Source organism: Nothobranchius furzeri, chromosome 6 (assembly GCF_043380555.1).
Source record: "Nothobranchius furzeri strain GRZ-AD chromosome 6, NfurGRZ-RIMD1, whole genome shotgun sequence".
NCBI lineage: Eukaryota > Metazoa > Chordata > Actinopteri > Cyprinodontiformes > Nothobranchiidae > Nothobranchius > Nothobranchius furzeri.
Genome location: NC_091746.1, coordinates 59,058,394 through 59,086,189, shown reverse-complemented (window position 1 = coordinate 59,086,189; position 27,796 = coordinate 59,058,394). Strand labels below are relative to the sequence as shown.

The window sequence follows — 27,796 nt, the reverse complement described above, 5'->3', positions numbered from 1 at the left end:
TACTGATCTTGTGCCTGGTAAATTGTCCCAAGTGTATCTTCAAGTACACCCTGCCAGTGTCTTAGGCTTAAATTACATTTTCAAGAAACAAAACTAGTTTATTTTATCAATCATTTATTTTTAGTAATTTTATTTTCTCATGAAAACGTTGTGCTTTGTCACTGCACAACAATGAAGGTAAATACTATATGGGTGATAAGAGTGATATGAAAGTTAGGGATTTGTATGAAGGAGTATGCATTCAAGTGACAGTGTGTACTTTCCCTGGCGATAGGGGGCAGTACACACCAAAATCACTGCAAGCAAGCAAGCATTATTTCAGTATTCAAATAAGACCTTAGCAACGGAAGGCCATTAGGGTCAAAAATCCCTGGGAGTGCAATCTCCAGCAAAATAAGATTCCCTTTCATCACTGGCAATGAGTGAAGAGGTAAATGTGTAAAGCAACAATGTTCATTAATGGTGAAAGTTTTGTAACCATTTGTTACAAATCAGTAAATGCAGTTTGTCTTCAAAGACTCCCGTAGAAGGAAACATGGCGTCCAATGTGGCATTGCCCAGAGACTTAGACCCGCTTCCACGTATTTTAGAACAGATTCTATGGTTATATGTTATGGAACTGCCAATATGTTTCAACAACTGGGCCTCATTGTAGTCATTTACTACAACATTTGGATGGATATTTCCAGAGATTAATGGTAAAAACTAGACAATATCATTTAAAATTTTTAAATGAAAATCTGAAATTTTCTGATAAAAATCTGGATTCTGATATTTTTTCCAAGAATAAGGTGAAACATCTTCCATACATATTAATTCTAGAAAAATGTGTTGTCCTTTCTGAACAAACACCATTTTTGTTATGGCAATGGATTATTATTATTTGTTTGTTTGTTTTTTTGCATAAAATTACCTAAAAATAATAAATAAACAGGCCTAAAACTATTACTACTACTTTTATTAACATTCTGCTGTTCCATGAAAAAAATAAAAGCTGAATTTTTTCATTTTATATTAAAGCACAAGTTATTTCATGTTTAGCCAAAGTTATTGAGAGCCCCTGAAGGTCTGAAGAGCCACTTGCAAGCTGTAGACTCCTGATTTAAACCATATAGAACTAAATGTCGGGTTGTTTTTGACTGATCCATTTAAATCTGCCGCCCTTGTCTAGGCAACTTTAACCATTAACAATACACACCATTTTGCTTATAAAACAGACAAGTAGGCTCACTATTTTCCAAGAAACAGGTCATTATTGTCTTTGTTATCAATGGCAGTATAATTTCTTATTTATGGTTTACTAAGTGTTTACAGTAGGGGTGAGAATTTAATGTGTTAATTACAACTAATTAATTAGAAAAACAACAACCTGTTAAAATATACCCCTTTGAGCCCGAGCATCCTCCTGTGGAAACTGGAAATTTTAGCATCATCAATTATGCTCTTTGTATCAATAAATATCAACAAGCTACACCCCTAGCAAGACTGCAGAGCCTGGGCTACAACACCATATAAACCTTTTTATGTGCTTTAAACACAACTAAAAATACAATTAAATTAATCATGACAAATTGCTTTTCATGAAGAAAAGAAAAGATGAAAATAATCATATTTTTTACTGTTATGTTTTCTAGTTGGTAGAAAGCAAGCAGGCAGTAACTTCAAACAATTTAACTTTATTATAGCAGGAAGGTTAAGCATACACACAGTATTCATCTCGTAACCCTCAGCAGAACTTCCCCTGAACTCTATACTACACCTCTATATGGATATTTGCTGTGCTCTTCTGCCACCTAGTGTTCAGTTCAGTACACAACATTTACAATGTTTCATGTCCATTTACACTTCAACAATAACACTGACACACTAACATTTACACATCGCAACAAATCCCGCAATGGTTATCCTTTGTAATGAGACCAAAGTAAACAAATAGACCTTGTGGTAACATATATATACTAATTAAAGTGTGAGTATGTCATCTGTGCCTCACTAACATTATTGTTGGTGAAAAAATAGCTTGGGTGTAAATTCTCTTGAACGATTAAAATGTGATTAATCAAGATTAATTAATTACAATGCCTCTGATTAATGAGATAAATTTTTTAAATCGAGTCCCACCCCTAGTTTATAGCCCATAATAACTGCATTATTCATTAATAATAACTTATTTATAGGGGTTATTACTGTACAATTCAGGTTTTTACATCTACTGAATACATAAAGTGAATCAGAAAATTTAAAAAAGAACCTAAAGTACTTTGTGCTCATCTAAAGTCAACCTTGTGAAAATGTTAAGTTCTTCCAGACTTGGATTGCGTTGCTTGCCAAAGTACAGGAAGCAGCTGCTTCAGGCACAGCAAACAATACCAACTCAGTAACTACCTTGCTGAAATGATAACTTATGCGTCAGAATTTTCACAATGCACGTGTGTGTCAGTATCCAGTCAGAGATTAAGTGAATACTAAGCCTCTGCTCTCTCTGGTCTTTATGAGTTGTCTAGTTTGATGCATGAGTCAAGCTGAGATTCAATAATGTGTCTAATCATAGTCTTCTCAGAAGTCCATGCTTCATAAATACCTCCAACATAACAGGAAGCCCCTCAGTGAGCACTGAGCTGCACAACTATGCCTCGAATAGTTCATCTATTCATGTGGACAGACGATGAATATGACGAGTGCATCACAAAACTTGCAAACAATGGTCTTAATCATCATTTCTTTATAAAAAAAATAAGTCACATGAACAGATTCACTCCTCCTTATTTTGAACACAAGAAGACAAACAGATGTTGGAGCATAAACATGTAGTAAACCGCTAGTATCTTACTGTACTTTTCAAAAGAGAGAAGCTGATCCCAGAACTGTTAAATGAAACACTTGTTGCTGTTACCTTGTTGTGGAGATGGTAAATCAGATAATCCATACTGTGTTAAGCTGCGAATTGCCTGATGAACCACCGCCATGCTTCTTCTGTGCCTCTGCCCAGTAAAGAGATTTCCTGAGTGTGTAACTGAGTCCTGGCTGCCTGGGTTAGCTTGAGGACGGGAGTTACTAAAGTGTGGAAGCTGCTCTGCTGCTCAGATTTTTTGGCCCGGCTCAGAGTGAGTGAATGAGCACAGCTGAGAGGGTGTGAAAGAGAAAGGGAAGGGGGGAGGGAGGAGATTTGGGAAGGGGGCTGGTGAGGATCCACCATCGGGATACACACACACACACACACACACACACACACACACACACACACACACACACACACACACACACACACACACACACACACGAGGCACAGTATGGGAACAATAGGCAGATCTCTCTGAAGGTTAGGGTTTAGAAGTGCCACGGTTGACCCGGGGCGTGACCCCATGAGCAAACATGGGCTCACCCATTCAGACTGCAGGGCTTTGTTAACATCTGGAACTATCAAGAGTTTAAAACTGTCATCACAGCGACAGTTTGCATTTGGACTATCTGAAACTTTACATGTGCATATACAACCCCATTAATAAACACTAACAGTACATCAGTTTACAATCTATGGAGACAATAGATTAGTTACAAAACTATTGTCTGCATTGTAATTAGCTTTATTACCACATAAAATGACAAAGGTTTATTGCACGTTCTTAAAAAAAACATAACATAAAATAGCCAAAAATATACCAAGAGAATTTATTTTTCTGGAATCCACTGACATCAGGGATAAATTACTTGGGAAAAGATACAAGATGTAAAGAGTATAATTGTGTCAAAGTTCAAACATCAAGTATGAAATGGTTTCATTTCTGGATTTCTGCATGAAACTGCTACAAAGTTCATTTCAAAACAATACATAGTGAAAATGGTATTTACTTGAATCATTTTTTGTGATTCATGTGCCTTTCTGTGTTATGTGAATTTATTTTAAAGCACATTTAAAGTGTTTTTGTAAGTAGTTATGAGTCTTGCAGCAGAAATCAGTCAGAGTGAACTCAGTTTGGAGAATCAGAGAGACGTTTTGATGACAGCCCCTCAGAAGAAAGTCAGTTCAAGAACAAATATCAAAAGTTTATTGACACATAAACAGGTTTGGTTTACAAGTTTTGGAGGATTTTTGTGTCTTTGCAAATAGACATTTCCTTATATGGAAGACTGAGTTCTCTGCCCTGGTTTTTGAAAATACTATTTATATTTTAACAATTCAAAAGAAATCCACTGTATCTTTGAACAGTGTGTTGTTTTCTAGATTGTTCTCACTTTAGGGAAGAGGCCTATTAAAGAGAAATTTGCTTAAAAGTTTGTTTTAGTCTCCCGTTTTCAGAGGTGGTGTGAGGAATTCTTTTTTAAACTTCTTCTTGCTCTCCAAACTAGAATCACTAAGGCATATGTCTAGTGCAGAAACAATATAAATACTCAAAAAAAAAAAAAAAAACAGAATCCTTCATTTTAAAACCTCGTCGTCACGTTTAAGCCTAAACCAGGAAACTTAAAGTAGTGTCTATGAAGCCAAACAATTTTCTTCTTTCAGTGGCTGAAAATGCCAAATGATCAAATTTTAGACATGATCCCAAACGTTATCACATCATGCTCATAAAATCTTCTTTCAGTTCAAGCTTGTAATGGTGTACAGCCGTCGTGTGTGTTGCTTCTCCTTCTGCAGCTTTATCTTCCCATGTATCTGTAATGGGTGTCTCATTTCACTCGACTCCCCCACCCAGTAAGATATCGATGGCTAATTTTCCCTGTGGTGTCATGGTGGTCCCTGCTTGTCAATAGACATCATCTCAAGACAGACACCACAGCAATAGCCTCCACCTGACTCGCCCAAAGACATTATCTGGTAGAGAACACAGACTCCATAGAGTAACGACGGGTATCCATTACCACCTGTTGCTGGATGAGAAACAGAGTGAATAGTAGTGGCAGGGTCAAAGAGTACAAGAAATGTTTAGGTGTTCTGTCTCTTCACAGGCGCCCACAGGGAAGCAGGTAATCACGAAAGACGACAATCTTCAATGGCCCCACCAGCCTGTGTGTATTTTGTGGTGCTAAAAGGCAAGTACGACATGTACCCACGGAGCAATATGTTTGAGCAGTTTTCAGGACAAGCAACGTCGGGTCAGTCCATTCAGTGAGGTCATGGCGCTGTTAACAAGCCAAGCATTTCTGTTCTGGTTTCATTCCAAATAAATAAAGAGCGATGTCTGTGTGTTCTGCCAGAGCTGCTGTGAATATGCCATTATGTAAGGGGAATCAATTTCCACTTTACAAAAAGGAACCACGGCTCGGACTGGAATCTAAGCCAAGAGCTTGTAAACATAAGTTGGCATACTAATCAAAAAGACTGTCAACTACACAGAGGTACAATATAAATGAGCTCTGCAGTCACCCGCACCATGTTCAAAGGCTTTATCAGGCCCTATTACAAGAAAATAATGAACAATTCATCAAATTTTGTGCAATAATGTAGTTTCTACGTTTGCACTGCTCAGCGTCTCTTACTAATAATATTATTACTATTCTAGATACTGACACTGCGTTCCTGATAAAATTGTATATAAGCTTGATGTTGTACGCTACTGTATGTCCCGTCATCTTCATTCATCTGCAATCGTGTAAGTGATTCCTTCTGTGCCCCTGTCTGTCTCTAGACTGTGGCTGGATGGAACAGATTTCCCAGCATGCCACGCTCATTCTAATATTGAAATTTTAAATAAATTGAAAATTGAAACCAATTAAATTAATAAAAATAAATCGATTGATTACCGTTTGAGTTCAATTCAAAAATAAAAGGAAACATACATGTGCTAAAAACTATTGTGTATAGTGATGATGTGTGTTTTTCCCAGTGATAGGGGGCAGTAAATACCTAAAAATGTTGCAAGCAAGCTGTATTTTAGTGTTGGAGTAAGACCTTACCAGTGGATGCCCATTAGGGTAAAAAAGGCGAGGGCATGCAAACTTCAGCTAAATGACAAGCATATCCGACTCATTTTCATCATTGGCAACGAGTGAAGAGGTAAATGTGTAAAACAATGTTTATTAATGGTGAAAAATATTTTTCAACAAATGGGAATCATTTAACTAATTTTCAGCTAAATTTTGATGTATATTTCCAGAAATTAACAATAAAAACTACACATTGTCACTTTAAGCTGGCAGTGAGCAAAAACAAAAACCATAACTGAAAAGGATAGTGGTACAGAGGGGTTCAAAAAGCGCTCAACAGTGTCACTAACTAGAATAACACCAATGGAAATCACAGAGAACATGTGCAACATGGTCTAGATAGGGGTACAGACACACTGATGGCGTGTCATGTTCTGTGTCCCTTTGTTCCCCAGCCCCTCCAGTTCCCACTCCAGGTTCTCCTTTTGTGTTTCATAGCACCCTCATGTGTCCTTTGTCTGCGTCTCATTTATGTGTCTCTTTGTGTTCCTCATTTGTCTCCTGGTCTTCAGCCTTCCAAATATATCTCTCAGGTCCTGTGTTCCTTTAGTCTTCTCCAGTCACCCCTCTGCAGCCAGTCATCCCTCTGCAGTGTTTATAGTTTCAGCCTTTCATTTTATTAGTCTCTTTATACGTTTTGTCCCACCAGTCTTTGTAGTTCTCCTTCCCTTTAGAATATTTGTTATGTGGTTGCTTTTCTTGTTTTTAGGTTTTTTCTTAGGTCATGTGAGTTCCCTCCCTGATTAAGTATTGCTTTCACCTGGTCCTCTCCCCACACACCTGCAGCTCATCTGCCTCCCATCATGCCCCAGTTTATTTAAGCCCTGTCTTGTCTCAGTGTCTTGTCGGTCCATTGTTGTTTGTTGTCAGTGTTATTTATTCTGTCGTTCTGCTCGCTCCTCTGGTATTTTTGGATCTCCTGATCATTTCCTGATTTTTGGACTTTGGCTTCCTGCCCTTTGGATTTTATGTTTGTTTTGGGTTCATCCTGAAATAAAAGGATGCTTCTTTATCTACTCCTGCCTCGTGTCATCCTGGGTATCTGCATTTTGGGTCCGAACCATCCTCCATAATGTGACATGGAGGGCTTTAGTGAGGTTGTGAAACATGACATCAATGTATTTTGTGAATTCTGTATTAAATACATGTTATTATAATGATCATTTCATGCTCTTACAACATGTGTTTAACATGTTCATGTTCTAATATGTATTTATTATGTTGGCAATATATGATTAAGTTATAGAACCCAAAAATATCTCATTTGCAACCGATGTACATGATTCAATTAACTAAATCCAACAGACTTTTTCTTTCAGTGCACAGAAAAAAAGGGCTTTGGTGAGGTTGTGGAAATGATATGGATGTTTTTGGAGTTATGTGCTAAAAACAGGTTCTGACAACATGAAATGGTCATGTTCCAATAACATATATTTATCATGTTGGCATTGTATAGGTACCCAGCCAGGAGGGTCTGAACTGAACAAGAAACTTGAACTAGAACAAGAACAACAGGATCAGATGGATTTGTGAAAAGGAACATTCAAAACAAAGGCAATGAGCTAAATTAAAAATAACACAAGGAATCGTCCACAAAATTAAACTAAATATCAAGTAATAAACAAAACACTAACTTGGAAATTTAAACAGAAATGTTAAATCATAACAAAACATGCAAGGACAATCCATTTTCAACCAACCCTTTTATAAGATCACGCAAAATCATAAGCGCTGATCGCAAATGACATTTTTAGAAATTCTCTGCCGCATTAACAAACCTCAGTGTTTTAATTGGACTTATTGTTTTGTGAGGTGATGACAAATGAAACGTGAGGTGGAATAGAATAAATCCAAACAACCCTCTGAGGTCAGTCAACATATAAGAACAGCTGAATCCTTTAAGCACTTTAGTGACTACTCACTCTGGGAATAACATCCTCATAAAACGTTTGGAGTGTTGACTTTTGGTGACGACTGGCAGCTGTCGTCACTTGAACACTTGCATGCAAAGCTGGGAGGCTGAAGCATTACATCAGACATGCTGGTAACAAAAGGAGCTTTTGGAAAGCTGCAGGAAACCTTTAAACAGCTCCATAGAAGAGCACCCTGAAGATAACCTCACTCACTCTGGGATCACCTGGAGTTTTTACAACAGGATGTTCTTCTGTGAAACACATTCATACTACCTAAGAAATGTACTTATATCTCAAATCGAAAGATCACAAAAGTTTCATTGATAGCAGGGCTGAACAATCTATCGAAAATATGTCGTTATCACAATATCAGCATGTGCAATGTGCATATTGCAAAGAACAAATAAATATCACGATGAATGGTCAGCTCAAATGTTTGCTAAACATAATACATTCTGCCATTCAAATGGAAGCATTATGTTTTTAACAAATCAAATAGAGATCTTCACCCATTTGGCAAATTGGGTGGCTTCTATAGGTTAGACGGACGGCACTTAATTTTGATGGTTAGCAAACACCTGAGCTAGCTTTGTTCTGCTTTTTCTGCTGATTCTACTTTTCCAGGGATCCACTGTTAACCTTTTCTTGTTCGTTTTCTTTTTCCCTTTCCTCACATCTCATTTTTATGATTTGTTTTGTCAGTTTTTAATTTCTTTGTTTTTGATTATTTTTGTTCCTGAGTTAAGTTTTTATTTATCACAAGTAATACCGTCATCTCAGTATTAACCATTGTTATCGCATATTGCAGGTTTTCCTAATATTGTGCAGCCCAAGTTGATACATGGTAGTATAGGGAGCCTTACTCCTACTGCACACTGGAAGAATCAGCGGCGCGGAACAGCAGCGAATCAGCGCTGCTTCAAACAGAATCCATTACAGTCTATGGAATGTTTCAAATCAGCTACGACGTGGCAATTTTCAGACGCGTCCCAGAAGCGGTACGCTGCGCCGTTGACCTCGGCTGCACACTGAAAGCATCAGTGGTGCAAACCGGGTTACTCGCGACAATCACTGCGCTCGAGTGCACACCGGGGGAGTCTCAGCAGTGAAGCGCCTTCTCTGCCTTGCTCCTCGCTCAACTTGCAAGATCACAAAATTCCCCAAGACTTCCGCCAAACTCCTCGTGAGATCACACTATCCCTCTAGGCTTCAAAGGTTACGGTTCGTTTATGCAATCCACCATTAAACCAAAAAAGAAGGTTATCACTACGAAAAACACAACGCCGCACTTCTGGAACAATGTTGTGTATAAAAAAAGCTGTTAGGTCACACGTAAGCTTCATATATATGAAACTGCATTGCTGCAATACATTTATTTTAATATGAAAGTTGTTTACTTAATGTATTTCTAAACTGTTTGCCCCCCATGCATCTGCTCAGCTTCTAATGTTGTTTGCTTTGTGTTTCTGTTTTTTGAGCTCGTCAGAATAAATGGATCATCAGACAATCTCCAAAGACAAACTCATGATGGTCCTTCAGCATAACCCGCATAACAAAATAAACTAGAGATCAACAGCCCTTCTTAGGTGTGAAAAAGACTGAACCCTCTTTTATTGACACCTGAGAATAAAACAAGGAGAAGATTTGACAAAGTACCTGTTGCCTTGTCTAATAATACCTTATAATATCACCTTTCAGCACCTATGAGAGCTTCAGGGTAGATGCACACCTGCACTCCTCACAGTCAAAATTGCTAGGCTGCGTCAGACCTGCCTTTGTGAAGCCCTTTGAAGCTGTCAGACACCCGACTTCTCGTCTGTTAATAAAGCAAAGCAACTCACTGACTCGTTTTCCCACAGAGGCAGAGATAGTTTTACTTTAGTTAAAAACAAATCCTCGATAATCTGAATTTACACCAGTTTTGTCTCCGTAAATCATGAATAAACATTTTAGCTTGCTTGGGTGATTTAGGAGACTGAGAGGTCTGTCATGAGGGACATTATCTTGATTAAAAGTTGAGATAAGTCAAACAGGCATTTATCCGTCATCGCCGTCTTTATGAGCCTTTCAGCACTTAGTTTATTCTTTTCAGTGAGCAGTGACTTGGAACATGAAACATGGAAATAACACAATGTGTGTCTGAAGAAGAAAAGCTTTGTCTCTGTTTAGCGCCAGTAGGCAAAAAATCCCAAAGCAACCTTTCAGTAAAGTTCAATCTGATTAGACAACCACTTTCAGCCAGGTAAGCATTTCGATTTTTTTTTATACACAAGTATTGGCCACAACAGCAGTGGTATCCACGTTGGCACACCTCATCCTCAATTTCTGGATAAAAACTGGACAAAATACCGCAGACCTGAAGGGCTGCAGTGCAGAGTGGGGGGTGTATGCAAGTGAAGGTAGTGACTGCTGGCAATATAGTGGAGAAGGAGAAATGCTGACTGGGAGTTTTGCTGTGTGTGTGTGTGTGTGTGTGTCTGTGTGTGTGTGTGTGTGTGTGTGTGTGTGTGTGTGTGTGTGTGTGTGTGTGTGTGTGTGTGTGTGTGTGTATGTGAGTGTGTGTGTGTGTGTGTGTGTGTGTGTGTGTGTGTGTGTGTGTGTGTGTGTGTGTGTGTGTGTGTGTGTGTGTGTGTGTAACAAACTGTTACAATGTTGAGGGATTTCCCAGGGATTTTTGACCCTATAGCCATACGTTGGTAAGGTCTTATTTGAACACAAAAATTGCTTGCAATGATTTAGGTTTGTACTGCCCCCTGTTGCCATGGAAAATACACACAGTCGTTTTAAAACTACAGTAATAATATGAATGTTTATCCAAAAACCTAGAAAGGCAGTTTTTTTAAAGGTCAAGTTCACTTGTTTTTTTCAACACATCTGCAGTGGTCTCTAACATAAATGAATGCCTTGTGAAACAATCTCTGTGGGACAAAAAGCTCTGGCGCTTCAATTTGGGGACCAGAAGTGAGCCAGAGTAGTGGGGAGCTGAACAGGATTTTGAGGGTTATTTCCTGATATTGATAGGACATTTCACCTCCACCACTGACTCATTTGCTCTGCAGCGTTGATGCTTTAGCTCCACAAATAACACAAGGCTAAAGGAGTTCTGCTATATTGTGGACTTGCTAATGCTAACGGTTTGCTTCTGCTTGTCAAGACGTGTTCTGCTCTCTCCAGGACGCTAAATCAACAACAGCCCTCCCTGTCGCAAGCCAAGATGGGTGAGTATGACGTTAGTTTTTTATGTGACGTGCAACTACCTTTTCTAATCTGAGCGTTTCCTATTTTCTATCGGTGACTAATTCAGCCATTATGTTGAACTAAGAGTGACCAATCATATTTCAAAAATAGCAAGTAAAAAATGACTTTTCACTCATCTTGGCCTTCAGACACGTGACCATCTTGCAGACAGTCTGTTCTGAACAGTTTTTATGGTGGCTGTTTACACATGTACTATATGTGGGACACGTCCTGCTGGAGATGTGATCTTGAGACGAAATTTGAGAGAGTTCTGGGAAGTAGATCTCCACAGTGACTTTTTAAAGAGCATTATGCTAAATGTATGGTGTGGTTATTATCCATCCATCCATTTTCTGAACCCGCTTGTCCATGCAGGGTCGCGGAGGTGGTCATTATGTTTTCTTTTATTAGGAATAATTGATGTTGCTGCTATGTTTGTGTGCATATTGACAAATGATACTCTGTGGAAGAGAGTTACAGGTCAGTAGACAACAAAGACTTAAGAAAATCCTTTGGCAGCACTTCAGTTTAATAATCCCAGGTAACGCAGGGAGACGAGTCCTCAATTGCATTCCCAAATGACTACACATTTCTTCTGCCCACAAATACTCTATAACCATAACACAGAGCCCAAAATTAAGGCATTTCACTGCATTTCGTACTGTGTATGAATGTGTATGTGACAAATAAAATTTGAATTTGATTTGAAATTGTGTTTCTTTTAGTTACTAAAATAAAATAAAATAAAACAAAATGTGTTTGATGTAGCCAGGCTCAGCATAATGGACTGCTCCTCTCTCCCAGTCACAGTCACAACATCCACCTTCATATTTTCTGTTCAACGCAGCAGTTTGAAGAACTGCAAAGGAAGAAACTTATTTTATTTAGTTAGAAAGATCGAAACATGTTTGAAACTAACATTTTAAAACTAAGATGTATAAAAACAACTGCAGTGGTCTGAGAGCCGGTTATCATGTCCCAGTGCTTGATCCATTTGGGCTGTATGAAAAAGGAATGGTAAATAAATAATGAAAATTAAAAAGAATTTTAGGAATGCACTGTGAAATAATAATTAACTGTCATTTTGTGTGACAGATAAAAAACATATTTCATATTATGCAAGAATAAAAGAAAGTTTTAAGGATTAAATCTGACCTGAAATGAGTTAGTTTGCAATAATTCCAGTGACTGACTGGTGTCTTCACCAATATGCAAGAAAATATATAAGTAAAAGCCCAGATTGTCTTATTTTTTAGGGAAATACTTTTACCATTTCCATTAGATTTGCGATGCACTTTTCTCCTTCTAAAGATCTTCAGTGTTCAGTGTTTTAGCTGTCTTGGCGCCCTTGGTCAGTTTAAGTCTGGATGAAGGGATGGTAAATGACCTGCGTTTGTAACATGCCTTTTAAGGTTCTACAACCCCCCAAGGCACTTTACAAATACAATCAGTCATTCACCCATTCACACACACATTCACGAGCTACGATGTAGCTGTGCGAGGCTGTCGAGCCCAGGCGCCACCGGTCCCGTCGACCACCATCAACAGGCAAGGAGGGTTAGGTGACTTTCTGGTGGGAGCTGGGGTTGAACCTGCAACCTTCCAATTACTGGACAACCCACTCTCTTTAGCTACTGTGGGTGGGTAATACCAGCCACCACCTTTCATACTAAACTTTTAACTTAAGATCAACCCATGTTGATGGTGTTATAACCAAGTTTAAACGATTGGGAGAGCTCCAAAAGTTAAACAGTCAGGTGATTTTCATGAGGTATCAAGCTTACACTAAAACACCAACACACAGTAAAAATAACACACAACGCTCACATTTCCCTGATTCGAAGATTTAGATCTTTGGTTCATTAATAGATGTTGTCAGGGAGGAACAGATACAACTAAAGCAATGGTTTGACAAAAATAAACTATCAATACATTTAGAAAAAACTAAATATATAATATTTGGAAATCCAAGCATCGATACAAATGCAAAAATTATAATTAATAATACAATGGTTGATAGAGTTTGGGAATGTAAATTTTTAGGTGTCGTAATTGACCACAAACTATGTTGGAAACCACAAATCAAACAGTTTACTGCAAAATTAAGAAGAAGTATAGGAATACTATCTAAAGTTAAATATCTCCTAAAAAGCAACATGTTGCATACATTGTACTGTTCACTTATTCTGCCATACCTCAATTATTGTATAGAGGTGCGGGGAAATACTTATAAAACCACCTTACAGCCGTTATTTAATCTTCATAAAACAAGCAATAAGAATAATACATAATGTAGGATTCTATAAGCATACCAGTAATCTATTTTTTTAAATCTAATCTGCTTAAGGTCAGCGATATTGTTAAATATAACTCAGTGCAAATTATGTATAAAGCAAAAAATCACCTTCTTCCACTGAACGTACAAAAACATTTTAGGGAGAGAGAAGGAGATTATATGCTCAGAGGCCAAAATAACATGAAACAATAATGTGTTCGTACCACACAAAAAAGTACGACCATTTCCGTCCGAGGAGTGGTTTGGTGGAATAGCATAGAGGAAAACATAAAAAAATGTAAAACTGTTGTACAATTCAAAAAATTATATAGAAGAAAACTTTTGGAAAATGACTCATTTGCTAATGAATCATGATGGACTTTAAGGACTTGGTAAATTCAAATTCAAATTCAAAGATACTTTATTGATCCCAGAGGGAAATTAGAGCAAAGTCAATAAGGTCTCATTTAGATTTTTGATTTAGATTTTTGATTTTTTAAAAGATGTAAAAGTATAAGTGTTTATATGATTTCTTGCTAATGTGAAAATGGAAGTTTTGCCTATTGATTTGGTTTATGATGTATGTGTAGAGATGTTTATTTGGATTTTGGAAATGGACAGATGTTGAGGGATAGGGCGATGAAAAGCCTTGAGCTTCTCCCTATTCCCCTTTAAGGACCAAAGAGGAATCTCTAAATCCTCTAAATAAGATATTTTTTTTATTTTGTATTTGATTTTAATTTGTTTGAATGGTCTGAAGTGAATAAATAAATAAATAAATAAATAAATAAATACATTTATTTATTTATTAATTAAAAAAATCAGATTTTGTACAGTCAGATAAAATCTATGAGTCTGCTTTCCCCAGGCTTTGTCTGCAGCATGCCTCTCCCTTTTCCCCCACTTTCACTGAGATCTCATTTCTGCTCCAAGATTCTGTCAAACACACAATTATTCTTGCCTGTTTCCCTTCCCATCTGTTGCTTCAGATGTTTTTTTCTTCTCCTTTGCATGAGAACATCTCAACTCAGATGGATTTACCGGCAGGCTGGAAGCTATGAATTAAGCAGCCTGTTCTGTTATCTGCCTCTAGCAGCCAAGCAAAGTGAAATTCGATCCCACCGTGAGAATGCTCTTGTAGAGAGCATGATTTTTCTTTAAGCCAGTACATTTAGAACCCACGAGCTTAACTGCATTTGAGCAACATTAACCGTTCAGAGACCTTTTGAATCGTTAGGAGCATGCGCGCTGAGGAATCGGTCACTATTTGATCAGGAGGTAGAGATACAAACTCTTGCAATTAGATGTGTTTTACAAATGAGGAATCATACGTATATATGAAGCTGAAATACATGCAGCAGCTCAAATCAGCTACAAATGCATGAAGTGGCAATGCAAAAAGACTGACCTGGGTTGGAGTTAAGATCCATGGGGAGCCTGCCCCCTTGTCAGTTCAGGATTAGGGGAGCAAAAGTCGCACTCTTGCTGCTGACCACCGGCCCCCCGTTGCCACTTCTTCATCTGTTCTTGCTCTGTGCCACAGCCACTACAGCTTCATCTCCTGTTTTTGCTAAGACACACTCCTCTGCACCTCATGCTCTTCCCGTCCCCTGCCACGTTCTCCCCCACCTCATATAAAGTTTTCTTCTTCTTTTGCCCACAACTTCATTTTGTCAAGCCCAAGGCAGGTCACAGTGACGTATCGAGGTCAGGACAAGGTGGGCGTGTCTGCCTCTCAAGAAATTCTAAAATATCTGTCAAAGGAGGTGGAAAAAGCAGAAAGAGTATTTTTCTGAAAAGCCGTATAGGACTCAAGTTGAAGGCAAGATGGTGCGTCTGCTCTTTTCTGGAGGAAGTGAGACGAGTGGGAGCTGGTGGTGGAGGGAGGTGGGGGTAACATAAATCAGCAAGCCCTCCCCAAAGTGGGAGACCTGTAAATCTGTTGAACGAAGAGCGGGCACTCGGCCAAATGACTCATCTGCAGTGCTCTATAAATACTGCCGTGCAGGGTCGGAGAGGCGATCGCTACTGTTGGCCAAGAAACCCTGAGACCCTGGCGTTTCTATCTCTCTCTGTGGGGGAAAGGTCTCTACCTTCTTATCTTTTCTAAAGCCTCACTTCTGCAGCCACATCACAAGGAGCTGCATCAGTAAACCTGGATCAAGAAGCGATCAGATGCTGAAAAAGTTTTGGAATTATTTCAAGGAAAAAAGTGTGAAGCCTTTAAATATTTACCAAAATATCCAGACATTGAAATCAATGATGTCCGTCAGAAAAGCAAGCAGGAACTCTTCAGAGGCCCAAATGTACTTGCCTTGACCAACATGGTCCACAATAGGGCCAGAGGTCATGCACAGAGGTCAGAGTGGGAGGCTGATAGCAGAGGCTGGACTGCGACATGTCAGACACCGATCTCCTTAATAAGGTTGTTGTGAGAATGTCTGAACTTCCTGCTCGGCGTGTTGCTGCTGCAGACAATTCAGACACAAAACAGGTGGAGGGAGGATGTCTGGGATCCTGTTGCTATGAGACAGAGGTGGATATTTCAAACATCCACGGGACGCTGAAGGTTTTCGGCTCATTGTTTGGACAGAATGGAGAGTCTGTCTTTTGCCACTTTCCTTTTTAAAACAACAGTGAAGCATTTCAGACACACAGTGGCTCATGATGGAAGACTGTTTAACTTGGATGTAATGTTCTGGTCATTCCACTCATTTCTTTTGACGTTTGTATTTTCATTTTCCACCACAAGCTCCTCATTTGTCAATTTCTCGTTACACAGTTTGTTTTTGTCTGGAAGTGGAGAAAGATGCAGGCAGCAATGTTCCCTCTCTTCATGTGTTCTGTCTTCTTGTGTTTTTACTGCAGCTCTAAAGATGAATTTGCATCCTCAGTGGTCCCCACCCTTTTATCCTTGAGGACCCCATTCCCTGAGTCCATGACGAGCCAGGACCCCCAACCCCAGCTCCTACCCACATAAACACATTAGAAGTGATTTATGACAAAGTTTATACAGACATAGAACGTTTTGATTATACTAGTGGGTATGTTATTCAATTCAATTCAATTCAATTCAAAAATACTTTATTAATCCCAGAGGGAAATTGATTGCTGTAGTAGCTCAGGATAATGATAATAATCAAGTCATCAAAGAGTTGTTGTATATTACAACGGCTGTTGGCAGGAAGGATCTCCAGGAGCGGTCAGTGTTGCAGCGAAACTGAAGAAGCCTCTGACTGTGAAGACACTCTTCCGTTGTCAGACAGTCTTGTGAAGAGAATGCTCAAGGTTGTCCATCATTTTCTTGATTCTCTGGAGAATCCTTCTTTGCATTATCTCCTCCAGTGGTTCCACAGTCGTCCCCAGAACAGAACCAGCCTTTTTTATTAGGCTGTTGAGCCTTTTCAGGTCCCTGCTTCTGATGCAGCTACCCCAACAGACGATGGCTGAAGAGATTACACTCTCAACAACAGACTTGTAGAAGATCTGCAGCATCTTGCTACAGACATTGAAGGACCTAAGCGTCCTCAAGAAGTGCAGTCTGCTGTGTCCCTTCTTGTAAACGGCTTCGCTGTTCTTTCTCCAGTCCAGTCTGTTGTCCAGGTGAACTCCAAGGTATTTGTATTCCTCAACCACCTCCACTTCTTCTCCCATGATGGAAACAGTGTTTGACTCCACCCTGTTTCTTCTGAAGTCTAAAATCATCTCCTTTGTTTTGTTCACGTTCAAGGTCAGATGATTGTTTCCACACCATGCCACAAAGCGCTCCACCAGCTCTCTGTACTCAGTTTCCTGTCCATCTCTGATACACCCGACAACTGCAGAGTCATCTGAGTATTTCTGTAGATGACAGGTCTCTGATTTGTACTGGAAGTCTGAGGTTTACAGGGTGAAAAGGAATGGTGAGAGTACAGTCCCCTGTGGTGCTCCAATGTTACGGATCGCCTGGTTTGATGTGCAGTTCATCAGCCTCACAAACTGTGGTCTGTTTGTCAGGTAGTCTTTAATCCAGGCGATAGTTGAGGCCCCCACCGGTGTCTTCTGGAGTTTCTGGCAAAGTACATCAGGCTGGATTGTGTTAAATGCACTGGAGAAATCAAAGAACATGACCCTCACAGTGCTGCCTGCTTTGTCCAGATGACAGTGGATTGGTTGAAGCAGCTGGATGATGGCATCTTCAACTCCAACTCCAAGGCGATAAGCAAACTGCAGCGGGTCCTGATATGTTCTAGTTTGCTTATTCAGGTGGACCTATTAGGATTTTATAAATGTAATTCTTTTTTAATGGGCAAAAATCATATTTTGCATGGTTGGATCAAGAACAGCTTAAACACATAACAAGAAGAAATGGGAGTGAGACAAAACATTTTCTGAGCAGCAATTTATTGAAATGCCACCAATCGCCTGGCTCATTTCTATGCAGAATATGCATAAAGTCCTTTGGACTGACCATGAAAGTGGGCGTGTAGGAGGTGGATGCAATCAAAAACACCTGAGCACATTACTTGGACACATTGGATTCACGAAGCAGGACATGTGTGCAGCTGTTCATAGGCAACGTTTTATAAATCGGAAATTAGTTTGTGTGAGTACTCTTTTTAGCTGAGCTTAAGTGGAGTTTTAGCAATGATTCCTCGCAAAGGCCTGAGGTAAGGGGTGCCCAATCCTGTCCTAGAGGGACAGTATTCAGCATGTTTTAGTTTAAATCCTACTTCCACACACCTGATTTCAATCAGCAGGTGATTAACAGGCTTCTGCAGAGCCTGATGAGCTGCTGCACAGGTGATTCAGGCCTAGTCCACACGTAGCCGGGTTTTTTTAAAAACTTGCATCCACACCACCTCGTTTTAAAACAAAACTCTGTCCACACGTACCCTGATAAATACGTTGTTAAGGACATGCCAGACCTGTAGGCGGCAGTACTTCCCCCGTTCTTAACCTCGTCCTTCGTCTGTGGTCTTCCGCAAGGAGCAGTAATTCCGCTTGCAAAAACAAACAAGCAGAAAGCGCTTGGACAATTGATAAAGCGAGCGCAGCTCTGAGGGCATCCATGCTGTCGGCTAGTGTAAACACAGGTCGCACATGTGATGTCAGCATTTTTTTGTCGCGGAAAGTGACGTTGCGGACCTTAAAACTCCGGTTTTGTCCGTCCACACGCAGACACACAAAACGGAGAAAACGCAGATCTTCACTTTGGCCGGAGTTTTTAAAAAGATCCGTTTTCGTGTGAAAAAACTCCGTTTTTGTGTGGATGATGGGCCAAAACGTAGAAAAATATCTACGTTTTGGCAGATCCCCGGCTACGTGTGGACAGGGCCTCAGTCACTGAATCGAGTGTTGGAGCAAAGAAACCTCTAAAACATGTTTGATACTGGCCCTCCAGGACCAGGAATGGGCCCCCCTGCAGATCATGATCAGATTTTAGGTAAAGTAGTTCAGCAAAAAGTTACAAAAGCATTGAAGTTAAATAAGTAAAAGAAACTCATCCCCATTCTCCAACTTCTGAAAAATATTGCGTTCTTGAAAATGTGAACAAACTATTGTTAGTGTTAAAGCATGGCGAGAGACCCTCCCAGACATTCTGTCCTATTGACAGGTCCTTAAATACCCCCCCCCCCCCCCACACACACACACACACACACACACACACAGGTCTTCCTTATCAGGAACATCCTACCCGATCATTATATGAACTGAAACAATCACCAACAGCTCCCAGCTCTGACAGCATCCACTCCAACAGCACCTCCTGTGGGACACTTTGGAAGACCTGCTCATTGACCTTTCCCTAATCCCTAAAGCCGCATGAAGAGGGGATTAACATGCTTTAAATGCGAGCCGTCTGCTGAAAATACTTTCAGTTTGAAAATCAACAGCATAATTTTATGTTTTTACACTACATTGTCAAAAAGTAGCTCTGTGGTTTTAACACTCCAGTCAGACTGAAAAGGCTCCACAATAACATCATATAACTGTACAAAAACCACAACTCCCAGAAAACACCACACTCTAAATACAAAAATATCAGCAGTTAAAAACCAAAAAAAAAAAAAAAAACCAAATAAATAAGAACATTTCAGACACCACAAAACGGTCTTATCTTTGAGACATGCAGAAACAATGATATGCATGGTATTTCTAATACAAATAAAAGTTAAGGCTATCAGTGACATTTCTAAAAAATAAACAAAATGATTTTGTATTTTAATGAAATGTTTCATCTCTGTGAGGTTTCTGCCTCATCAGTGAACACTGCTGCTCTGTCAAACAGAAGATTAGATCGATGTGATTTGTGTCACACAAAGAGAACAACGTCTGTGTGTTTCTGACAGTGAGAATCTGATTTGTTCTCTCAGGTAAATTACATCTCTAGCTGATTTTCTGGGATTTTCCGCAGCACTCAGATGTTTGAGCTCTGTTAGGATCCCTCTGATATGAAACAATCCACAATAGATATGAGGACTTTAAATGTGAGAAATGCCAACAGCTGCAGAGTGCCAGCTCCACCCCCAAGAAGCCATCTGCTGCAGGGTGGCAAACTGCAGGTCACAGATTTTTTATGCATGCTGCTGAATGCTTATAAAAGTCACATAATAACACTGAGGAAAACATAGACGAAGTTCAGAACGACAAAACAACTTTCAATTTATTGCAGCTTTCTTTGTTGAATATTTGCTAGGAATTAATATTGTGTTTTAAATATTTTTAATCAATTCAAATAAAATAGCATGTAAATATATTTTCCTTTAAATTAGGAATCAACCAGAAGAAACTGACAAATAAAAATGTTGAAAATGTGTGTGTGCCAATCATATCTTGGGTGGTGTCCTGATTTAGACCCCATTAAACACCCCTTAAACACCCTTTTTACTGTGGGCATAAGCTACAGCTGTGGGGGTGGGGTGGGGGTGGGGGGTATAAACATGAGATGATTGCAAAATACTGTCAGGTCCATAAATATAGGGACATCGACACAATGCTAACATTTCTGGCTCTGTACACCACCACAATGGATATCAAATGAAATGAACAAGATGTGCTTTAACTGCAGACTGTCAGCTTTTATTTGAGGGTATTTACATCCAAATCAGGTGAACGGTGTAGGAATTACAACAGTTTGCATATGTGCCTCCTACTTGTTAAGGGACCAAAAGTAATGGGACAGAAGAACCATAAATCAAACTTATACATTTCAATACTTGGTTGCAAATCCTTTGCAGTCAATTACAGCCTGAAGTCTGGAACACATAGACATCACCAGACGTTGGGTTTCATCCCTGGTGATGCTCTGCCAGGCCTCTACTGCAACAGTCTTCAGTTCCTGCTTGTTCCTGGGGCATTTTCCCTTCAGTTTTGTCTTCAGCAAGTGAAATGCATGCTCAATCAGATTCAGGTCAGGTGATTGACTTGGCCTCTTCAAAACAGTCCACTTCTTTCCCTTCAAAAACTCTTTGGTTGCTTTTGGGTCATCGTCCATCTGCACAGTGAAGCGCTGTCCAATGAGTTCTGAGGCATTTGGCTGAATATGAGCAGATCAAATTGCCCCAAACACTTCAGGATTCATCGTGCTGCTTTTGTCAGCAGTCACATCGTCAATAAATACAAGAGAACCAGTTCCACTGGCAGCCATACATGCCCACGCCATGACACTTCCAGCACCATGCTTCACTGATATGCTTAGGATCATGAGCAGTTTCTTTCCATCTCCATACTCTTCTCTTCCCATCACTCTGGTACAAGTTGATCTTGGTCTCATCTGTCCATAGGATGTTGTTCCAGAACTGTGAAGGCTTTTTTAGATGTTGTTTGGCAAACTCTAATCTGGCCTTCCTGTTTTTGGGGCTCACCAATGGTTTACATCTTGTGGTGAACCCTCTGTATTCACACTGATGGAGTCTTCTCTTGATTGTTGACTTTGACACAGACACACCTACATCCTGGAGAGTGTTCTTGATCTGACCAACTGTTGTGAAGGGTGTTTTCTTCACCAGGGAAAGGATTCTTTGGTCATCCACCACAGTTGTTTTCCGTGGTCTTCTGGGTCTTTTGGTGTTGCTGAGCTCACCAGTGCATTCCTTCTTTTTGAGAACGCTCCAAACTGTTGTTTTGGCCACACCTAATGTTTTTGCTATCTCTCTGATAGGTTTATTTTGTTTTTTCAGCCTAATGATGGCTTGCTTCACTGATAGTGACAGCTCTTTGGCTCTTATCTTGACAGTTGACAGCAACAGATTCCAAATGCAAATAGCACACTCGAAATGAACTCTGGACCTTTATCTGCTCATTGTAATTGGGATAACGAGGGAATAACACACACCTGGTCATGGAACAGCTGAGAAGCCAATTGTCCCATTACTTTTGGTCCCTTAAGAAGTGGGAGGCACATATGCAAACTGTTGCAATTCCTACAATGTTCACCTGATTTGGATGAAAATACCCTCAAATAAAAGCTGACAGTCTGCAGTTGAAGCACATCTTGTTCGTTTTATTTGATATCCATTGTGGTGGTGTATAGAGCCAAAAATGTTAGCATTGTGTCGATGTCCCTATATTTATGGACCTGACTGTATAATAAAACACAAGCCGCACCAGCAGTCTGGGTTTTTATGTTCGCTGAAGCCAGGCGGGCAGCTAATTGCCCAGCTCATCTAATGCTAACCAGAATAAAAGTGATGACAAATCATCTCCATATATCTTTACAGTTTAATATTAATATCACAGTTTATCTGTTCCTCCTGTGGAGCTTTTTAAAGCTACAATATCTATAGGGGAACATTCCCAGCTTATCATATGTCTCCCTCAGAGAACAAGCTGAGTGATTGCCATGTGAATTTAAAGTACCGCCTGCTGGTGTGTCTAGTTTAAATACTTCTATCCATCATTTATTCATTAAAATCAGGTGTTTCAGGTCTGCATGCCAGCTCAGCTCACCTATAAATCACCTTGTTCTTTATAAACAGCAGCCCATTTTTTGTTAGAAATAGAAAATCTGTCTTCAGCCTTCAGTCTTATTCCATAGCATCAGCCTGTCATTCAGTCATTGATGTTTTATATTAGGAAACTGACATAAATGTTCAGGAATCCCAGTGAAACTCATTAGACATGTGGAGTGGTGCTGAGACTGAAGCACCCCCTAGTGGTGACTAGAGGGAACAGCAGCAGTGATTTCAGTAGATAAAGGGGGGGGTACATATGAAAACGTTGATAGTTGTAGCTCGTTCTGGAGGACATAAACCACAATATAAAACTCCCATGAGCCTTTGCTTTTAGGATTGTGGATATAATTTATTATCTTACTATTAAATGTGTTAAGTGATGCAGGTAATGGACTATCCTGCTATAACTTCCCACTAAAGAAACTTTCTGTTTCTCTTTGATTCAAAGGTCTCCTGGTTAATGTCAAGTGACATTCCATCTCCTTTTTATTCTAAAATGTTCTCGCTCTTCAAACATCATCAGCTCTTAAACACCCCAAGATCAGACAGTTTTAGAGCTAAGTTAAGTTTCTTGAATCAAGAAAACATCATGAAGGTCAACTTTACTCACATTTTTAATACATTTGCAGTGGTCTCTAGTAGGAATGAATGCCTCGTAAGTCGTTACCTGGGGATAAAAAGCTTCTGTGCGTCTGTTTGAAGACGTAGAAGTCAGCTGGAGGAGAAAATGGCAGAAAAAAGCAGAATTTGGATTATTATTTCCTGATCTATGGAAATCTCATCCCTGATTGGATAATATCAACACAACTCTACCACTGCCTGTTTGCTCTGCAACGTTGATGTTTTATCTCTACAAATAATACAAGCCTGAAGGAGGCCTGCCATGTGGTGGGATTGCTAATGCTAACAGTTAGCTACTAGACGAGACGTTCTCTGCTGTTTCCTGGACGCTAAACCAACTACAGCCTTCCCCATCGCGAGCCAAGATGGGTGAGTCCATGAATGTTAACTGACAGTGTGACATAGATCTGTCAGGCTTTCTGAAACAAGAGTTTTTCCATCTATTTTCTATCAGAAGCTAATGCAGGAAATTGGGGCATAACTCTATTTTTCTCACTCAGCCTGCACGCTAAACTCAAAGTGATGGATAATTTAAAAAATGATTTCTCAGTGAATCTGCTCATTAACAACGTGGTGGCCTCAGAAACCACTAAAACGTCTGAAAGTCAACAGTCTCTTAACCAGAGGAAGAGAAAAGTTCCTCCTTGCACAGACAGAGGAAGAAGCATGACTCAAAAAAGGACATGCCTGCATCATCAACTCTCTCAGACCAGGAAACACTCCAGAAGCTGACGTTTCCTGCACTGTGGGCTGAGTCTGATGTCCTGTTGACAGACTTGGCCTTTGAAATAGTTGAATGTCCTGAAAGCTTTTTGTATCCAGGAGAAGAAAACAGACACTAAAAAGATTTCTTGCAGAAGAAAGACAAACAAACCCATAAAAAAGGACGTCATCCCAGAAGTTGTTACTCAAATTAATTATTAGCGAAAGATATTTTCACACCTCAAACTCCACTGGTATCTAAAACACCTCAAAATCAAACGGTTTCAGAGCAAAACCAAGCATTTGCATAATCAGACCTTGAATCACAAAACAACTTAGAGACTTCAGGAACATCTAAATATCCAACTAATTATAGAACCAGAGGAAGACAAAGTTCCTCCTGAAAAACCTTCTCACAGGCGGAGGAAGAACCCTGACACACACAAAAAGAACAAGTGCATCCCAAACTCAGACCAGGAAAACGCCAACACCTGACCTTTCCTCTACTTCTGAATACGTTTGAAAAAGAGAACAACTTTGATGTCCGTTTAACAGATTTGTCCTATGAAACTGTTCTGTGATATATAAAAAAATGTATATATATATATATATGTATATATATATATATATATATATATATATATATATATATATATATATATATATATATATATATGTATATATATATATACATATATATATATATATGTATATATATATATATATATATATATATATATATATATATATATATATATATATATATATACATATAAATATATATATATATACACATACAAAACAAAGAAAGCCCGAAGAAAACGCCAAATCCTAAAGCAAGCAGAAACACTTGCAAAAAACCAAAATCCCCTCACACACACACACACACACACACACACACACACACACACACACACACACACACACACACACGCACACACACACACACACACAAAATCTTCTTTGAAGAGTCTCTCTGTAAAATGGTGAAGGGGTTTTCTGTATCCCCTTCTTGCTAAGGTCTGCTTTTGATCAGGGCACAACTCTGTTGCGATCTCCTGAGGTGAACTGGTCCCAGGACAGGGGTCAGACTAGGAGCCTGGGCTCTTATAGCTGTGTGGTGTAAAATACAAACCCTCCATCAAAATACTTATTCTGTACATTTTAAATGAGCTCTGTTCAGCATGATTGGGCTTTATGCATGTTCTGTTTTACATTTTCATGTCACAACACAAAGCTTGGTAATGGTGCTTTCAGTAATAAGACAGAGTTCGATTCCCTGCTGCAGTGGCGCCCTGCTGACTGACTGGACTGACATATTAATGTAAACCCAGTACCTTCCATATTGACTACACAACTGGCTCTTTTTATTACCAGTGTGTTTTTGTAACAAGAACATGGAAGTGTTTCAGGTAATCATTGAAAATTGATTCCAGTCAACTCAAACTCAAAGTTTTCTAAAACATTTCTGCACATAAAGATCAATTGAATAGGAGTGTGTTCTAAATTTAACACGACTATTGCTGAGAACACCTAAAAAAAACCTGTTCATCATTAACACAAAGAAATAAATAATCCTGCTGAAATCTGCTTTATTGTTTCTTTAGTGTCTAGAAACCTATCGGTTCAAAGAAAGCAGTTCTATTAATAATAATAATAATAATAATAATAATACATCTTTATGTTCAAATGAATGGTGCTGCTATGTCTAATCAAACCACATGGTGGCAGTATAACCCAACATTGAACAGTGTTCTGACTTGTGTCTGCACATTAATCTCACAGGACTTTTTTGTTTTTGTTGTTTTATTAAAGTACATATTTTTTATATTATTTTCCTCATTAACATAATCTAGGTCTGATGCATCAACATGACCCCGGGGTTCTGAGAAAAAATGAAAGTATGGTGACATCCGGTGACAAGTTGGAAATATTTAGGTCACAGTTTAACAGATGTGTTTGAGCAGCATCTGCAGCAGAGAAATACTGATATCAAGCTAGAAACCAGGCCTACGAACCCATTATAGTGTTTAGCCACACTTTTATCGGAGCTGTTCCTCCCTCACAAACACAGCAGGGAGCATTTTCTGTGCTAACTCCTGTCCTGTTCAGATAAAAACATAATTAGCTGCAACATTTCATCTTAGGCAGGTGAATTAAATAAAGTCAGTGCTACTTGTTCTGGTTTTACCAGTGTGCTGCTCCCTGAAGCCCTGTTCTGAGCTCCCTCCATAGTCGTTCTGATGATTTCTGACATGCTTTGCAGGATTAGGCATCAGATAAAGCTGCACAGAGAACCTGAGCTACAGAAAGTTTTGATATGCATCTTCACTTAAGTAAGAAAGAATTTTTAACTTTTAACCCAAAATTCCTTCAGCTCTATAAGGGATTCTTGGGGGGAGAGCAAGTCTTCCTGTTTTTTCTCAGGAGGTTTTTTTTGTGAGGCTCCCTGAAAAGTTTTACATTTATTAAACTGATTTAAAGTAGTTAGATCAATACATTCTTGTCTTTATGCTGCACGTGTTGTAACCCGTCTGGGTTAGTGGAAAACACTCAGGTTCAGGTGAGTAAAATAAAAGAAATCCTGTTGGGTCTGTGCCGGTGTATCTTTATTGCACAGCTGAAAATAAAGACATGAGCTCAATTCCAGTCTAAATATTGCACTGCGGTTAGTTTGGTCTGTTGCTTCTGCAGGTTCATCACACAGCCACCAGATGTGAAGAGACCAAAAATAAATAAATAAAAAGCACCCAAAAGAACAAAAGGAAGAACAGAAAAAGCATCAGAGGACTCTGAGTGCAAGTAGGAGAAAAAGTTCTTTTTGGTTCTTTTTTCCCAAACTTTTTCCGAGACACAAAGCAAGTGAGTAAAACATTCCTGCACCTCGTAATACACAGCTGGCTTTCATGCTGACAGCATGATGCTGCTTCTGAGTCCCCCTGCAGCTGACGGTTGCTCGTGTTCAAACTTCATCACCACCCCAACACGACAAACGGCATCTCTGTCCAGACCCTACCCCCCTCCTCAGCTTCCCGTCTGCATTCTGACTGCAGAGCCACATTTAGGAGCAGTGGAATAAATGTGTTGTGTTTTCCTTTCATTTGCTCGTAACACTTCTCTTAGACTGCTTTATTAGCTGCCCCAAAACAAGCCGTGTTTTTGTTTTCCATCAGTGTGAGGATTCAGAGGATGAGGCAGCTCGAGGGAAACGGTTAGCAGCATTTAACGGATGTTGGAGCTCTCTCGTCTGAGTTCTAACCAAAAAATAAACTATGTTATGGCTGATTATGCATTTTTGCTTCTTTTGTTTAATGTAGAGTTCAACGGCGTCTAAGCTCCACAAAAATGTTCAGTCTTAGACAGTTTGAAGAACGTCTATGATGAACCCTGGGCTCAAACATGAGTCAAGTCACAAAACTATGCCATCTCAAAAGCCTTCTGCCACCAGATGATGATTCTAAATTGATTTAAAGTGGACAGAATACCTGCTCATGACTTTATTTTCTGCAGTGGCCTTGCAGATGTTCACAAAACCAAAGGAGGTTCTCTCATAACTCAATTTAGTTTTAATCTTTTTAGGATTTCCTGACATAACAGCCAAGTCTGACGCAGCATCTGAGACAAATTACAGTGTTAACTGAAAACTGCTTTTTACAAGTTATTTTTAAATTATAATCCGTCACTTTGAGTTTATCATGCAGGCTGAACAAAAACTGACTCCTACCCCTATTTCCTGCAGGAACCTGCTGGGCTGGTTCTGGTGTCTGCTCTGTCTTCTCGATCCCCAGTGAGTCGTGGTGGATGGCTGCTTATACTGAGCCAGGATCCTCTGGAGGTTTCTTCTTGTTAAAAGGGAGTTTTCCTCTCCACTGTCGCTAAATGCTTGCTTAGTAAGATGATTGCTGTACACATGCCTTGAGACAACTCTTGTCGCGATTTGGCGCTATAGAAATAAACTTGAATTGAATTTAAATAACCTTTGATAGAAAATAGACGAGGAAACACTTGGTTCAGAAAAGCCACTCAGAAATATGTCACACTGAAAATGAGCATTCATGGACTCACCCATCTTGACTCGTGATGGGGAAGGTTGTTGGTATAACGTCCAGGAAACAACAAAGAATGGTAGAAGCTAACCGTTAGCATTAGCAACTCTACAACACTCCTTCAGGGCTGAGTTATTTGTG

The 27,796-nt window shown here is 39.5% G+C and overlaps 1 protein-coding gene across 3 annotated transcripts in view; it reads right to left on the bottom strand.

Annotated features, from left to right (window-relative positions):
- Positions 1-27,796, bottom strand: part of arhgap24 (Rho GTPase activating protein 24) — an 86,252-nt gene that overhangs the window by 28,296 nt on the left and 30,160 nt on the right. Inside the window, exon 1 of one of the 3 annotated variants that reach the window (XM_015942917.3) lies at positions 14,759-16,438. The exons of 1 other annotated variant lie outside the window; for it this stretch is intronic. In XM_015942917.3, the coding sequence (XP_015798403.3) occupies positions 14,759-14,780 (22 nt within the window). In that variant the 5' untranslated portion in view covers positions 14,781-16,438. Of the gene's footprint in view, positions 1-2,893; positions 3,217-14,758; positions 16,439-27,796 lie in introns of those variants that run through there. One more of the 3 variants, XM_015942916.3, reaches the window with a different exon arrangement.